The sequence below is a fragment of the Myodes glareolus genome, chromosome 2 (genome assembly GCF_982192425.1).
Source record: "Myodes glareolus chromosome 2, mMyoGla1.1, whole genome shotgun sequence".
NCBI lineage: Eukaryota > Metazoa > Chordata > Mammalia > Rodentia > Cricetidae > Myodes > Myodes glareolus.
In genome coordinates, this window is record NC_142027.1 from 102,192,503 (window position 1) to 102,209,208 (window position 16,706).

General features: G+C 52.9%; 1 protein-coding gene across 1 annotated transcript in view; it reads left to right on the top strand.

The window, feature by feature from the left end:
- Positions 1–16,168, top strand: part of Fbxl18 (F-box and leucine rich repeat protein 18) — a 29,826-nt gene extending 13,658 nt beyond the window's left edge. Inside the window, exons 4-5 of the mRNA XM_048436836.3 lie at positions 3,475–3,693; positions 10,675–16,168. Of these exons, the coding sequence (XP_048292793.1) occupies positions 3,475–3,693; positions 10,675–10,831 (376 nt within the window). The 3' untranslated portion in view covers positions 10,832–16,168. The remainder of the gene's footprint in view (positions 1–3,474; positions 3,694–10,674) is intronic.
- Positions 16,169–16,706: the final 538 nt, after the last annotated feature.

The window sequence follows — 16,706 nt, forward strand, 5'->3', positions numbered from 1 at the left end:
AGGTCAGCCTTGGCTCCACAGTGAATTTGAAGCCAGCCTGGGCTACCCAGACCCTATTGGAACAACAAAAACAAGACAAAGTTAATGTGAGCCTTGGGCTCTCTCTGCCTTAAGAACAAACTCTGTAGCTGTAGCGGGAAAGTCTGCTACAGCCGCCGCCCCTCCTCCCTCTCCCACAGCTGCCTTTGCCTCTCGCAGGCGCACAGATGGATGCCTTCCTCCTCGGCTGCATCTGTGGCTCGCTGTAGTTTCCTTACTGCTTCCTTTGTGGAGTCGCTCACACTTGTGTCTTCCTGTGCCCGTCCTGTCACACCCTGGCTTTTCCTGTAGCCACAGTCAGGGCAAATGTATCACAGATACAGGCTGGGGACGCAGCTCAGTCAACAAAGAGCTCGCCTGACAGATAAAAACAAAGTCTGGGGATCCAACCTCAGTGCCATACAAACTGGGTGTGAGGACACACCTGCAAAACCAGCATGGGAGGGAGAAGGATCAGAGATTCAAGGTCATCCTTAGCTACATAGTTTGGGCCAGCCTGGGCTACATGAGACTGTCTCAAGAAAATGAAAGAAAGATGGATCAGAGAGTATATTTGATGTATAACCCCTCTGCTGGGCCACTGCTGTTGATTTCCTTCCGTGATCAGGACCATTTCCTAAATCCAAGGGTACCAGGTGAGCCTTTGAATCTTTCAGAGCCAAGGTCTTTCTAGATTTTTTTTCATCTTGCTGTCAGTGTTTGTTTTCTGCCGGTCCACCAAGCCTTGTGTTTTTGCAGTAGGTGCAATGGTTCACACCTGTTGTGCAGGGAGGCTGAGTCAGGGGGATTGAGAATTCCAAGCCACCCAGAGCTGTATGTTGGTTTGTCCCTGGGACCTGGCATCCTCTCCAGAGGCAGGACCTGTCGGACTGGGGATAAATTTGTCTTGTAGACTCCCAAGAGCTTGATCACAGTTCATAGTGGCATCTCTACCCAGGCTCCAGCCTGTGCCCACAGCCACAGAACTGTCTGCTGTGTGAGGTACTGCCTGTTCTGAACAAACACAGGCTTCTAGAACAGCCAAATGGCGCCATTCCTCTGGATCACTGCCTTCTGAGGCAGGCGAGCCCAGAGATGATGCAGCAGGTGGCAGGAGCTAGTATAGGCTCCAGAGTCTTTGCTCGCCCGGGAGTTGCTTCCTAGGGTTGCAGGGGCTGCATGCAGCACCCACATTTTCTTGGGGAGTGTTCTGATCGCAGCCCTGGGACTCCCAGGCTCACCTGCTGCCGCCTCCACCACAGTCTGCCATGAACCCGAGCTGGTACCAGCCTGGCTCCCTGTGGGGTGGAGGTGCCACAGGGACAGGTTGTTCTGGCTGTGGGTTTGGGGCGCACCCCTGTGGTGAGAGGATCACGTGTCAGGCAGAAAAGGGTGCCACCTTTCCCACGGCTGGAGGCGGGGTGTTAACCTGAGTCACCCTCCGCTGCCTGGGCGGAAACAAGAGAGTCTCTTGAGCCGGGGCTGGCACGGTCTCAGGAGCAGCTCTCAGCTGTCAGTCTCCTTCATCCCGCTTGGCTCAGAGTGCAGCGTCAGCCCCGTAAGCCGGAGGGGATGGGCACATTCACCCCGGAGAGCTGAATGGCAAGGGAGGTCTGGTCCTTGCTGGCTGGTGGTTTGAGCCGGTTGGGAAGGGTCAGAGTTAAGATGAGGTCTGGTCTGGGTGAATCCCATTTCCTTGTTCCCTGTCTACCCTCAGGTGCCTCAGATGGTACCTCCTTTAGGTCAGTTCTCCAGCCGCCCTGGGTGCTGACCAGTCTTGTGCACAGAGGAGAGGGTAAGGGTGCATTGGCCCCACAGTTGGAGAATGAGAGAGATAGGATATTCACAGTAGGCTGAACACTGACAGATGCGTTCTTTCAGGGCAAGGTTCTGTGAGTGGCTAATTGGAAAAGGTTTAAAAGTATGTACGGGACACATTGCCGCTGTGAGTCAGATGGCCTGGGGACACCTGGGCTTGTAGTGCAAGTCCATGCTGCCACCTACTGGTAGGTAGAGGTGATGGCTGCTGCCTGGCATTGGGATTCCATATTCCATCCCCTACTGTTGATGAAGGGAGGGTCAGGGACACACACACACACACACACACACACACACACACACACACTGCTACTGGTAACTTCAAGGTTTCCAGGGGCCCTGCACCCTGCTTCCTAGCACTTTCACACCCTATAAGGAAGCACTTGGGAAGCTGAGGCAGGAGGACCACTGAATTCAAGGCTAGCCTTGGCAGCAGAGTGAGACCCTGCCTCAAAATAGAAATTATTGAGGGGTGAAAATGACCGATTTACATGATGTGCATATGCAAAACTGTGAAAGAATAAAACAAGGTTTAAAAACTAAAGGACCGGGCGTATGGGTCAGTGAAGGAATGCTTGCCTAGCCTAGCGTGTCTGAGGCCTAAGCTCAGTTCCCAACACCGTGGAAAGCCAGGCGGTGATGGTGGTGCACACCTGTAATAGCAGCACTTGAGAGGCATAGGTAGGAGGATCTCTGAATTGGTAGAGTGAGTTCAAGGCCAGCCAGGGCTGCACAGAAACCCTGTCTTGAGAGTAAAAAAAATCAGTTAAAATTAGAAAAGAAAATGTGAAGGGCTGAGGTTGTGGCTCAGCCATAGAGCCTGGCTGGCACACTCGAGTGCCTGAGTTCAGTCCATGGCATCACGCTAACAAAAATGGAAAAAAGGGGGGTGGAGGGGCATGGAGAATTGGCTCAGTGGTTAAGAGCGTATTCTTGTAGAGGACCTGGAATCAGTTCCCAGAAACAGGTGGCCCACAACCACTGGTAGCTCTGTTTCTAGGGGTTCTAATGCCTCTTCTGCCCTCCTGGGGTACAAGGCACAAACACACGGTACACATTCATGCAGAAATTCACACACATATCTATAAAATATAAATAACTATACTTTTTTATTTAAAAGGTAGTGGAAATCAAAATTCCAATGTGAGTGTGTGTCACTTGGGGCTCTATAGATGATGTAGGTGACTGTGGTATCCTTGGTGAAGGGGAAAAGCCATTTGGCCACCTCCGTGGCCTAAAGAAGCTTGTTCATTGTGTCTGAGAACAACAGTAACCCTTTCATGGAACCTGTGTGGTGGGGCTTGTGCTCTGGGATGATGGTGAGGGGCTTTCTTCCTTTTCTGCCCCTTTCCCACCCACTCTAGCCTGCTGGACCCTTACTTTCTCCCGCCTTTGTCAGCTGGTTTGTCTCTGCCGTCAGACTGACTCCCCAAGGCTGCGTCATGTGTGAATCCTCCTAAGGCCAGCAGGTGTGACAGTATGGGGATGGGACAGCTTGCTGAGGAAGGAAGGCAGATGGCCTTGAGCCAGTGCGTGCTGGCAGGGTCTGCAGACACAGTGACTAGCCGCGTCTCATCCTGGGAGTCAGGATCTCCTCAGAGAGCCAAGTCCCTGGCACTCACACCCTTCTCTCCGCAGGCTGGAGCAGCCCTATTTCAATGCCAACGCACAGTTCTTCCAGGCACTGGGCCAGTGTTCATCTCTGCAGCGCCTGTGCCTGGTGTCTCGAAGTGGTACCGTGCAGCCGGATGCCGTGCTGGCCTTTATGGCCCGTTGCCTGCATGTTGTCGTGTGTCACATGTTCACTGGAGAATCCCTCACCACCTGCAAGAGCCTGCAGCAGTCACTCCTCCGGAGGTGAGTGGCATGGCCTGGCATGGTCTGTTGGTGTGGCTGGGAGGTCTTGGACAGCACCAGTGTCCCCAGGTCCCGGTGTCCCCAGCCCAGTAGCCACTTTTGGGAGATGGAGTACCAGATCCTAGCAGCAAGATCAGAGAGCCTGATCTCCTCAGGGCACTAGTTCTATAGACGGTCTCTGGTCTCAGCCACTTGGAAGGCTGATACACAAGGATCCTGGGAGTTCAGGGCTAGCCTTAGCTACAGAGTTTATCCTGGGTTCTGGAGGCAAAGTCTTACTTAGTTCACTGTGTTTCATATGGGTCCAGGGAGGACTTCTTGATCCTGCCCTCATCGTTGCGAAGGCTCTGCCTTCAGACCTCCCGAAGCTCCACCTTCTGTTGTTGAGACAGGGCCTCGCTGTATCTCAGGGTAGATTGGAATCACTGTGCAAGCCAGGTTCCCTCGAACTTGTGGCTCCTTCCGCCTCTGCCTCTGGAGTGCTGGGATCTCAAGCCGAGTCACTGTGCCTGGCTTGTCCCTTTTGCTAGTAGCTAGCGTGCTTTCAGCACGAGGACTTCGGGGCACAGCGTGCATTGCCTGATCATTGGTGATGGTCTTGTGTCCTGTCTTGGCCTTTCTTCACTCACTGAAATGCCACCACGAGAGACCTGCTCCTGGCTCCCCTGGTTTATCCATGGTTTTGGCCATGTTATCAGGTACCAGATGAACTTAGAGTATTTAAATTTTGTATTCCATTTATACATTTGTTTATTTTGTGTATGTTTGTGGGACAGATGTGCAGGTCACAGCATGTGTGGAGAGGTCAGAGGTCAGCTTTCAGGACTTAGCTCTCCTTCCACCACAGGGGTCCTGAGAAATGGCTGTAGTAACTGCAGCTTACAGATGAGGGTACTGAGGCAGGAAGCACTGGACCAGTTGGCAGCATACAGGACGGAACTGCACATTGGGATGGAGAGAGAAGCTAGGCTTGGTGCTGCAAACCTGGAATCCCAGTGCTGAGAAGGCTGAGACAGAATAGGGTGTTTGCGTCGGCCTGGGCTACATAGTGAGTTCAAGGCCAGCTTGGGGTATACAACAAGACCATTTCAAAGACAAGTAAGGGACAGAGAGCTTAGCTTAGTTGGTAGCGTGCCTGCCTGGCAGCCACCAAACCCTGGATTCGGTTCTTGCAGCGTGGAGCTGGAGAGATGACTCAGCAGTTAGGAGTGCTCACGGCTCCTGCCGAGGGCCCGCAGCTGCAGCTGCCTGCAGCACTAGTTCCAGGGCACTCCATGGACACCTGGCCACTCTGGGCACCTGGGCACATGTGATGCCCGTAAACATGTGGACTAACATACATACACGAACTTAAATTTAAATGAATAAATCAAGCTCAGTCTTGCTAGTCCCACAGACGAGCTGCCACATGCTTGTAATCTCAGCTCTTGACTGGTGGAGGCAGGATTCGGAGTCATCCTCTGCTACAAAGTGAGTTTGAGGCTAACCTAGGCTACATGACACTGTGTCTTAAGAAAATGTAAATGGGGGGGGTGCTGTGCTGCTGGTGTGAGAAGCCCTTCAGGGTAAGTCTTGACCTGGGCCAGCACAAATCCTTTTCCTGGATTGCTGACAGCCTCAGGCTGCAGCAGAGCCCTCGAGACTGGCAGAAGAGCTGTTCCAGGGATGCCTCTGCTGCACCCTTGCCATCTGCAGGGTCCCCTGCCCCAGCGTGGCACCAGCCTCTCCAGGTGCCTCTTGGGCTCCTGAGGTAGTCATTCCTGGGTCCTCTGGGAGCCCAGTTGTGCAGGGCGCTCTGCTGCAGTGCTCCAGCAGGTGGCAGTGTTGCTCCCAGCAGGCAGCACTCAGTGTCCAGGGTGTTTGTGAAAAGCAGCGAGGGCGGCTGTCCTCTTTCTTGATGCTGTTGTTTGTTTGGTTTAAAAACTTTTTTTTACACAGGGTTTTTGTAGTTCAGGCTGGCCTTGAGATCACTACGTAGCTGAGAATGACCTTCAGCTTCTCAACCTGCTGCCCCCATCTACCTCCCAAGTGCTGAGATTATAGGCGTGTTATACCACTTTTGTGGGTAGCCCAAGCTGACCTTAAATCTCCTGCCTCAGCTACACGGAGCAGCCCCCAGTGCTCTTCTTTTCCTGCCTGGATCGCTCAGGGAAGCACTGAACTTGTACTCCTGAACTCCCCAACCCCCTCTGCTGTTGTGTGCTTAGTGACCCTCTCCCCAGGCAGCATGGGGGTCTCTTTCTCCCTGCCACTGTAACTGAGAAGTGTCACCCTTTGTGTCTGTCCCCATGCGGGCTGCTTGTGTGCTTGTGTGCCTCCGCTCCTAGGCAATGGCTTCTTTCTTACCCTCCTGTGTTTGGCTTTTTTGTTTTTGATGCCCTTCATGTTTTGGGGTTTGAATCTGGATTCTCCCCAACTCACAGGAAGCAACTGGACTTAGGTTACCCTCTATCCAGTGCCATACACAGTGACTCCGCTTGTTCTCCATGTTTTGTGCCCCCCCTTTTTGAGATAAGATCTCATGTAGCCCAGGCTAGCCTCTAATGCAGTAGGATAACCTTAACCTTCTGATCCTCCCCTCTCTACTTCTCAAGTTTTGGCATTGCAGGGGTATGCTGCCACCCTAGATTTGTGCTGTGCTAGGACCTGCGCATGTCAGGTAAATATTCTGCGGGTGAGCCATGTCCCAGCCTTGGGATTTTGCATCCAGTGCTGTTCTGGGGATTGACATCTTACCCTCCCCAGTGCTGGGATGGCGTGCGGTACCATGCCATCTCCTTCTCCCACCTTTTGCACCGTGCAGCCCCACTGGATGTTGGATCGTGTTCTTCTCATGTCCTTCTTCTATTTGGACCTCTTTGGCCCCATATGAGGTCTGAATTCAGTGTCTGGGTACCTGACTCAGTGACAGATTACTCATGGACCCTGGGGGCTTGTGGCCTCCCAGGGTGAAGGGGAGAGGTGTGCTTGCCCAGCTTATCCTAGTTCCTGCCAGTGCCATGGACCTTCCACCTGCTCCTGGCCGCAGGCACACACACCTGCCCAGCACTGCCCTGCCCCCATCCATATTACTGTCTTTCCTATAAACTTGTTCCGCACTTCTGTGTGTGTCTGCCTGCAGCACTGTGACATCAGGGTCCGGGCCCTGGCATATGGTCGTCGGCTGAACCCACCCTGAACTCCTCTTTTTGACCTCTATTTCTTAGACCTGGCAAACAAGAAGGTCCTGTAAGTCCCTGCTTCCCTGGGCTCTCCCACCTGGGCTTGTTCCTTATCAGCCCTGGGGATGGGGGACCTCGTGTCCCCTGGTCACTTGGCGCTACTGATGTCCCGCCTGCACCATGTCTCACCAGCCCCGAGATCCTGTGAGCCTCTCCTGACTTTATCTCTGGGGAGCAGCATCTTCAGCCACAGCCAGAACCATTTAGTGATAGACCAGCTCCATGGCCACCGTGATGAGCTGAGATGTGGGTGCAATTGCCAACCATCCCACCCAGTGCCATTTCCCCGGCTTTCTTCCTCACGTTCTGCCCACTATAGGCTCTTCATAGCACCTCCACATGGCCCAGGCATGCTGGCCTGAACTCTCTTCTCTGCAGCAGGGCCTGAGCTTAGGGGCATGCGTGTTAGCCCCTGGCACAGCTGTGGCCAGTAGCCAGGCCAGTGAAGGTGAGCAGAGCCAGTGCTTCCCTGGAGCAGTAGAGACCTCCATCCTAAAGACTCAGGAATCCAAAATTTGCATGGGAGGCACTGTTCTCCAGTTCCTCTCAGGCTGGTGGCAGAGGTCTGCCGCCCCATGTGGTGGCCATGCCATTTTCTCTGGAGGCCCAGTTGGCACTGCCTTCCCACGTGGGGTCTTAAAGTGTGTTTGTGGCCTGTTGCTGTATGTTGGGGCATATGGCCCTGAAGGCCGACTGACTGCCCCAGCCCCTGCCGTGTCCCCTATAGACACAGGGGCATTCTTCTAGCTTGCCAGGACCATGGTTACCAGCTCGGTCTCTGCTCTTGGCCTCTGCTGATGCGTTCTGGCAAGCTCTGCCTAAAGCAGCCCTGGGGGCTGCGCTCGAGACTGAGTGCACAGATGTGGCTCTCCGTGCCAGGAAAAACGGCTTGATCTGTGTCTGGTCTGCAAAGAAGAGAGTGTTCTCAGGTGGAAACGGGGATTGCTTAAGTCTGGCCAACGCCGAGAGCCTTAGACTCGGGCATCAGTTTTCAGAGTGGATTAGGGACTGGGGATGTGGCTTGGTTGGTCTGATGCTCGCCTCGCATGCACAGAGCCCTGGGTTCCATCCCGCCATGGTACAAACTGGGCCCAGTGGTACAGGTTTATAGTCCCAGTGCTTGAGAGATGGGGGCAGGAGGATCTGAAGTTTAGCGTCATCCTCAACTGCTTAGCAAGTCTGAGGCCAACCTGGGAAACATGAAATGTGAATTTCTGTCTCAAAAAATTAAAAAAGAAAGCTGACCATGGTGGGCGGCACTTGCCTTTAATCCCAGCACTTGGGAGGCAGATGCAGACGGATCTCTGCAAGTTTCAGGCCCGCCTGGTCTACAGAGTGAGTTACAGGGCAGCCGGGTCTACACAGAGAAACCCTGTCTTGGGGAGAGAAGGAAGGGAGGGAGGGAAAAAGAGTGGGCTTTGCACTGCTTGAAGCCCGCACAGCTTCGCTACGAGGCCCGTGGTGTCTGGAAAGTGTCTGGCTCAACACTACTTCATGGTAGTACTAGAGCAGGCTGTTGGGACGCTCCCACCTGGCAAGATGGCCGACTCAGTTGGGAGAACTGTGACCTGGTTACTGAGCTGGTGACTGCTAAATTCCAGCTCCAGGAGCTGTGAACTGTGTAGCCTGGAGAAGATGGCCAAGGAGCCTGGGCCCCACCATAGCATTGGCAGCACACAAGGGTCAGTGAGGGACATGAAGGAGCCTGCCTGGGGCTACAGGCTATTTCTGATCGGAAAACGTTTGGTGTTTCCGTCTGGGGGTGGAGCCTGAGGTGGTGTGACCTGGGGATTCTATTCTTATTCCAGAGCCTCCAGTTGTTTTTTATGTGCTATGTGTCTGTGTGTGTACATGTGGGTCCAGTTACCTGCAGAGGCCAGTAGGGAGTACTGCATCCTCTAGAGCTGCGGTTTCAGACAGCTGTGCACTGCCGTGGGGTGCTGGGAATCCAGTGCAGGTCCTCTGCAAGAGCAGCCCATGCCTTTAGCCACCGAGCTGTGTTTCCAGTCCTCCCAGAGCCTCCAGCTTTCCGGATGAGTAGAGTCAGGTCCCTTCGCCGCTGGGTCAGCCAGCGCTGGTTTGAGAGTGGCTGGGTTGTGTGGTACGGGCGCCATCAATTGTCTGTAGCAGCTCAGTGAAGAATGGCATGGGGTGTGTCTTCCTCCACTGCTGACCCTGTGCCCTCCTCAGCTTTGGTGTGAGCCCCGCCTTTTCTGATGTCTCTAAGGAAACAGTGCAAGGGAATGTTTAAGAACAGTGGGGTGAGGGCTGGAGGATTGGCTCAGCGGTTAAGAGCACTGCCTGCTCTTCCAGAGGTCCTGAGTTCAATTCCCAGCAACCACATGGTGGCTCACAACCATCTGTAATGAGGTCTGGTGCCCTCTTCTGGCCTGCAGACAGAATATTGTAAAATAAATAAATATAAATATTTAAAAAAAAAAAAAAAAAAAAAAAAAAGAACAGTGGGGTGAGGTGTGTCCAGCTTTTGGGCTCCGGAGGCTGCAGACAGGAGCTCTATGGGCAGAGAGGGGGTGACTTGAACATCAGGCCAAGCAGAGCATTTTGCCATCCCTGCCCCTCCTCTCACTCCAAGTGAGTTTTGTTTTGTTTCCTCTGAGACAGGGTCTCCCTATGTGGTCTTTGTTAGCCTGGAATTCACTGTGTGGATCAGACTGGCTTCAAGCTAACAGTTTGATCCTCCTGCCTCTGATTCCTGAGTGCTGGGATTAAACGTTTGCATCACCAATGCCCGGCTTGTTTTTTATTTTGAAACAGGGTTTTTGGGGCTGGAGAGATGGCTCGGTGGTTAAGAGCTTCGGCTGCTCTTCCAAAGGTCCTGAGTTCAATTCCCAGCAACCACATGGTGGCTCACAACCAGAGATACATGCAGGCAGAACACTGTATACATAATGAATAAATAAACAAACAATTAATTAATTAATTAATAATAAAGAAAAAAGAGACAGGGTTTTTCAAAGTAACCCAGGTTGGCATCAAACCTAGTATGTAGCTGAGGATGACCTGAACCTCTGACCCCTTGCCTCTGTCTACTGAGTGCTGGGGACTGAACCAGGGCTTCAGGGATATGAGGCAGGCACTCTATCCACGGAGCATGGCCAGCCTGCAGGAACTGTTTCCTCTTTTTCCTTTAGATTTATTATATATTTGTTTTATGTGCATCAGTGTTTTGCCTTCATATACGTCTGTGCATCATGTGTGTGTCTGATGCCTGCAGAAGTCAGAAGAAGGTGTTGGATCCCCTGGGACTGGAGTTACAGACAGCTGTGAGCCACTATGTGGATGCTGGGAAGTGAACCTGGGTTTTCTGACAAGGTTTCTCTGTGTGGCTCTGGCTGTCCTGGAACTCGCTCTGTAGACCAGGCTGACGAACTCACAGAGTTCCACCTGCCTTGCCTCCTGAGTGCTGGGATTAAAAGTGTGCTCCACCACTGCCCAGTTATAGCCAGTGCTCTTAACTGCTGAGCCATCTCCAGCCTGTCGCTGTGCTCAGTGTGTGCTCGTCACTGCTCTGTCCTTGAGCCCATCATGCTCCAGACAGAGGCTCCACGTGTGTTAGACACTGACTGTCCGGCCCCAGCCCAGCCACAACCCCTGGCTCCTTCCATTTTGCTTTCTGGCTCTAGGATCTGATGTGCGCTGGAGACTGAACTCAGGGTCTCCTGTGGCTCCCCGAGCCCTTCCCTTTCTGAGCTGCATGCTCAGCCCACACAGCCCCATTAATGGCTGGTCTCTGGTTCAGTTTCCAGGCTGAGAGGCCCGCATTGAACGTCGTCATCTTCCCCCTGCTCCACGAGGGCCTGACAGATGTCATCCGAGACGTCCCCATGGTGCACCTGGACGAGATCACCTTATTTAAAAGCAGAGTGGCTGAGGAGCCACCGAACTTGTGGTGGTGAGAGGGCTGTCTGGCCCCAGCCCGCCACTCCTGCCAGCAGAGCCTCTTCCTGTCTGAGTCTCCACAAGGGTCCAAGAAACCAGGAGAGTGGGTCCTTGTTTTGTGACAGGAAGAAAGAGTTTGCGGTTGTTCCGAGACATTCACGCCAGTCCCCCAGGTTCCCTCTCCCTCTCAGGGGTGTGCTTGGGCATGGTGACTAGTGATCAGGTGACCATGACTGATAGCACTGGACGAGCCATCCTGGCCTTCAGGGCCTGGCCACACTCCCAGGGGCTATGTGGGCTGCAGACCCCAGTCCCCCCACTTACTGCAGTCTGGGGACTGTCCCTCTGGCCCTTTGTCCATGGTCATCTACAGTTGAGCTCAGTCATGTGACTGTGTCCACATGGGGTCAGTGTGGACCGGGCTGTCACTGTGACCTCCCCACAATGACATCTGTGAGCCTTTGGCTCCTATCCTATTGACACATTAGGGCGCGGTCTAATGTGTGTGTGAGGCCCTGGGTTCCATCCCCACCCCCAAAAAAAAATGTTTTAACCCAATGATGTCTCTGGGATGTTTTCAGCCTAATGAAGCCTGTGCCAGAGGTCCCCTGGGGCGGGAACTGTGGGACGGCTCCATTCCTGAGCCTGAGGAGCTGGGCCTGTGTCTTGCAAGTGCTCGCTTCTCCCCTCCGTTCATGGGCTTCGGCTTAAAAACTCGAGGTGCTGTGGAGGTCTGAACGCTTCCTGGGAAGCCCCCAACCTCTGGCCTCAACAGAATAGCTAAAAACAGTGAAAGCCAGAGTGGGCCTAGGAGGCTGGAGCAGGGAGCACACACCTGCTCAGTCCTTACAGAGATTCATTGAGAGCCGTGGGTGTGACTTTGAGTTAGAAGGTGTGCACAGACCCCGGTTTCTGTCCCCAGCACCTTCATGGTGGCTCACACCTGTAATCACAGCATTCAGGGTAGAGGCTAGCATGGCTACTTAAGACCCTGTCTTAATCTTGATAAACAAACCAAAAAAAAAAAAAAAGAAAGGAAAGAAGAGGGAGGACCCAGTGTTTGTGGCCTTGCCCCGTTCCTCACACTAGTGAGACTAAGAGTCAGTAACCCTACAGGGAACTCGTGAGAGCCTGTGGTTGGATTCGTTCAACTAGACTCCTGCCTGGGCCTCTCTTGGTGAAGGGTCACCAGTATGCTGTGGGCATTGATCCAGGTAGCTTCCAGTCGGGACCTCAGTCCACGCAGGCCCCGCAGGCCTCGCTTGCTGCTGTGACCTTCACAGACCCAGTCTGCCCTCACCTTCCCCCTTCTTGGCAACTGGTCCTCCAAAGCTGTGGTCTCCTTGGCAACTGGTCCTCTGAAGCTGTGGTCTACTCAGCTTCCCTTCTTGGTAAGGAGCAGAGTGAACTGGCCTCTGGGCGCGTGCCCTGTGGTCTCAGGCAGGCTGTGCCTGGCAGCTGGAGCCTGGGGAGGCCTGGGGGCTTCTGACCTGACTCTGGGTACAGCATTAGGGAAACAGCCCTCAGGCCCAGGCTCTGCCTGTCCCCTGCTGTTCTAGCTCCAGTGTTTAATGTGGTCTGCAGTGCCAAGTCCTCCCTTCTCATCCAGTCTCTTGCCTGAGGGAATCCTCCCTCTCTCCCAGAGGGATCCTTCTGTTTTCTGTCTGCAGACTGATCGCAGGGGATACCCACCCCATCCCCGCAGCCCTTGTCTTCACAGACCTAACGTGCTTTCTGAGAGCTGTGAGGCTGTCCTGCCTTTTCCTGGCATTCCAGGCCATGAGACCGGCTGCCAAGTTTCCAGGGCGGACTGAGGGCCCACACCTCTGTAGACAAGGGTCCCAGAGGTGGTGGAACTCCTTCTCCGGTTTTTGGGTGTGTCTTTAAAGCATTAAGCTGACACCTGAAGGCTGCCATGTAGGCTGTCCAGGACCAACTGCTGCTTGTCCTTAAAATGAGACAAGCTGGTCACAGCCTATGAGGGAGGCAGGTTGCTTGGAGGTATCAGGTCCCAAGAGTCCTTGTGACTTCTTCCTTTAAAGGAAGTTTCACTCAGCTGGGTGTGGTGATGCAGGCTTTAATCCCAGCACTTGGGAGGCAGAGACAGGTGAGTTTGAGGCCAGCCTGGTCTACATCATGAGTTCTAGACCAGCCGGAAACCCTATCTCAAACAACAACAACAATAAAAACAACACAACAAAACAACAAACGGCAGCCCTGTTCAGACAGGACATTACCTTTCTGCTGGGATTGTCTTCCAAAGGCCAGAGCTGTCCTGTCAATCCTGTGGCTAGGCAGTTCTTGGGAGCCAGCAGTTTTAGCTAGTGGCCATCATTTGTGTCCAGAAACTGGGCTACCGGGAGGGGCCTGGCTACAGGAGGCTGGAGTGCAGACTGCCTGAGGAAGCACCCTCAATAGTAGGCCTTGTATTCTTAGCATCTCTTGCAATAGTCCTTTGACTTCAAGTGAGAATTTTCTCTCCTTTTCCACTGGGGACAGGATCCACCAGATGTCAATAGCATGCTTATTTTTGCTAAGTGCTATTTTGGCACCGGTGTTAATCGCAATTTATAGCCTGCAGCATTTGACGCTGGGAAAAGAACCTACCCTAATGGTCCCCGATTGGCAGGACTCGGCTGTTAAGTGGCAGACCATATGCTGCCTGCCGAGAAGACAGTGAGATGGTGAGTGCTCATGCCTACGTACGGGTGTCTACGTGCTGGTGCGTGTGTGTGTGTGTGTGTGTGAGCGTGTACACGTGTATGAGCGTGCATGTGTGTGCACGTGCATGTGTGTGCACATGTACCTACCTGTAGGTGTGTGTGTGCATGTATGCGCGTGTGTGAGTGTACATGTGTGTGTGTGTGTGCATGCACACAGGCTTGCTTCTTCTGGTGTGTGTTCTCTGTGTTGGAGTGAGAAGGTAGAGAGGAGGGAGATGCTTTTGTAAACAGAAATCCTCAGGCCTCCACAGCTGCCTGTTTCCCTGCCTCCTCCCATCCCTGACTGCTCCTGCCTCCACCTCCTGCCCAGGTGTTGTTCATTGATTTGTTCATTTTGTTTTTCAAGACAGGGTTTCATTGTGTAGCTCTGGCTGTCCTGTAATTTACTCTGTAGACGACCAGGCTGGCCTCTAACTCACAGAAATCCTCCTGCCTCTGCTTCCTAACTGTTACGATTAAAGGTGTGTGCCACCACTGGCCAGCTAGTCCTTGTGTTTTATGTCCTGTCTTTGATGCCATATCTCCCAACCTTGTGGCTTGGCACATACCAGCAAGCCATACTGGGCTCACTGAGTGGCTTTTCTCATTTTCTCTCCTCTAAAATTCTACGTACACCTGCATGTGTGTATGTGTGTGGCAGGTCTGTGTGTGCCCCCGCTCATGTGTAGAGGGCAGAGGACAATCTTGGGTGTCCCTTTTCACCCTTCACCTTGTTTGCTGCTGTGGACACTAGGCTAGCCCGCCTATGAACTTCCCATCTCCATCTCCCATCTTGTGATGGGAGTTCTGTGATGATCCATGTGCAACATCACGTCTAGGGATCTGAACTCACGTCCTCACGCAACAAGTACTTTACCCACTGAGCCATCTCCCCAACCTGCTTTTCTGATTCTCATAGGGAGGAATTTTATCGCCCAGAGTGAGGAGTGTTTTGCTCTTATATGACAGGATCAGGCTTTGTCCTCCAATTGGCCCTTGGAGGCCCTGTAACAAGGCCTCGAGGTCCAGGCCTAGTCTGGACCCAGGCTGTGGCCAGCGGAGGACTGGGCCCAGACACAATCCACTGGGTGTCTCTCACATGGGCATTCAGGGTAGATTCAGTGTCTGTCTAATGCATCAGACCCAGAGTTAAAAGCTTAGTTCTTAGCAAGATGACGGGAGTTGGACTGGACTAGGCCCAGAGGCTGTGGGAAAGATGGGCCCAAGCAGTAGAGCAGTGAGTGCCAAAGGCCTCTTTGAGCCAAGGCTGGACCCTCAAGGAGGATGGACAGACACCCTAATACCCCTTCTGAGAGGTGCCAATATGCTACCTCTTCTCCAGCCTTTGCTGTGACCTGCCCTTTGAAGAGGTGGAAATTGCTGAACTCTTACAAGGGAAAAAGAGAGAGAAGCCAAGTGTGATGGGGAATACGAGGTGGAAGCAGGAGAATCGGGAGTTCAAAGCCAGCTTCACCTATATAATGAATTTGAAACCAGCCCAGGCTACATGAGACTCTATGCTTGTAGATATGAGGGAGGGAGAAAGAAAGGAAGGGGAGAGAGACAGAGAGACAAAGAGAGAGAGAAATTTTGAGTGAGGTATGAAGTGTGACTGCAGGCCATGGGTCCTATATGCTGACCTCTTCCTGTGGATGTGACCAGTTCATTGGTAATTATTATTATTATTATTATTATTTTGGTTTGAGACAGGGTTTCTCTGTAGCTTTGGGTCCTGTCCTGAACTAGCTCTTGTAGACCAGGTTGGCCTCAAACTCAGAGAGATCCGCCTGCCTCTGCCTCCCAAGTGCTGGGATTAAAAGGTGTGCGCCACCACCGCCCGGCCTGGTACTCACAGTTATTAGCAGCACCCACTGCACTATTGTAGGCTTTGTGACTGGTCTCATCTGCATTTGGGCCTGCAGGGTACAGTAGAAATTGCTAGGCTCTGTGTTACCACTGCATGGGAGTCTAAACCAGCATGGGTCCTATGCTGGCTGCTCAGTGGTCACACGTACATCTCTTTGGAGGACCACCAGTGGGGGGTGCTTTTCTTTGAAAGCTCAGACCAGGAGCTTGCTTGGCTGCACCTGCCCCGCCCTAGCCAGGCCTGGCAGGCTGCCACAGGGCTGCCAGCAGTGCTGTTCAGGGAGGCCAGTGCTGCTGCAAATGCTGGCCTGGGATCTGCCTCAACCTGGGGGTGCAGATGGGGCAGGCTCAGCTCCAGCCAAAGCCCTGACCTCTGTGCTGGAGAGGTATCCATGGGTTGCTGTGCAAGGAATGTGTGTACAAACAAAGGTTTCCATAGCCATAGCAGAAGTGTGCATGCACCTGTAGGTGTGTCTGGTGTATGCACACACAAGAGCACGTGTCTAGGAAATACCACTTCTGACCATGACGCATTGTGTGTGACTTTACCTGGCACCGCCTGAGTTGAGTGTTATTGTTTCGGGGCATGGAGGGCCTTGTGACCAGGTGCTAAGTGACCATTCCCCCTTTTTGGTGACTGACTGCCCGGACTCCTGTCTAGCTGGGAGAACTGCCTGTGTGTTGGTAGATGTCACTGTGGTGCTGACACACTACATTCTGAATGGCTGTTTTTATGTAAATTTGTGGCATGTAGAAATCTCAAATAAAATGAACTTGATTTAGAAAGCCAGGCAGCTGTGTGGCCCTTCCACCAGCGCTCTTGACTGTCCATGTGTGATCTTCACAGGTTCAAGTGGGGAGGAGGGTCCTTCATTCTTTTATGTGCATTGGTGTTTGGCTTTACCTGTGGAAGGGTACAGTAGTTACAGACAGTCGTGAGCCACCGTGTGGGTGTTGGGAATTGACCCTGGGTCCTCTGCAAGAGCAGTCAGTGTTCTTAACCATCCTCCTTCGTTCTTCTTTGAGACAGGATCTCAAGTGGCTGAAGCTGGCTTCAGATTTTATATGTAGACAAGGCTGGCCTTGAACTCCCAATCCTGTTTCTGCCTCCCTGGTGCTGGATTACAAGCGTGTACCCACCATTCCTATCCATGGATATTAGTGTTGACCTTGACTTCTTCAGAACCTGTGGCGTGTGGCCTCCTCTGGGCTAGTTGGGCTTCTTTATAACATGGCTGCCAAACGGAAGCACAAGTATCCCCAGAAAACATGCAAGATCTGTTCAGCTTTGGCTCTCTCTGTCCTTGTTACCTCCACACTTGAC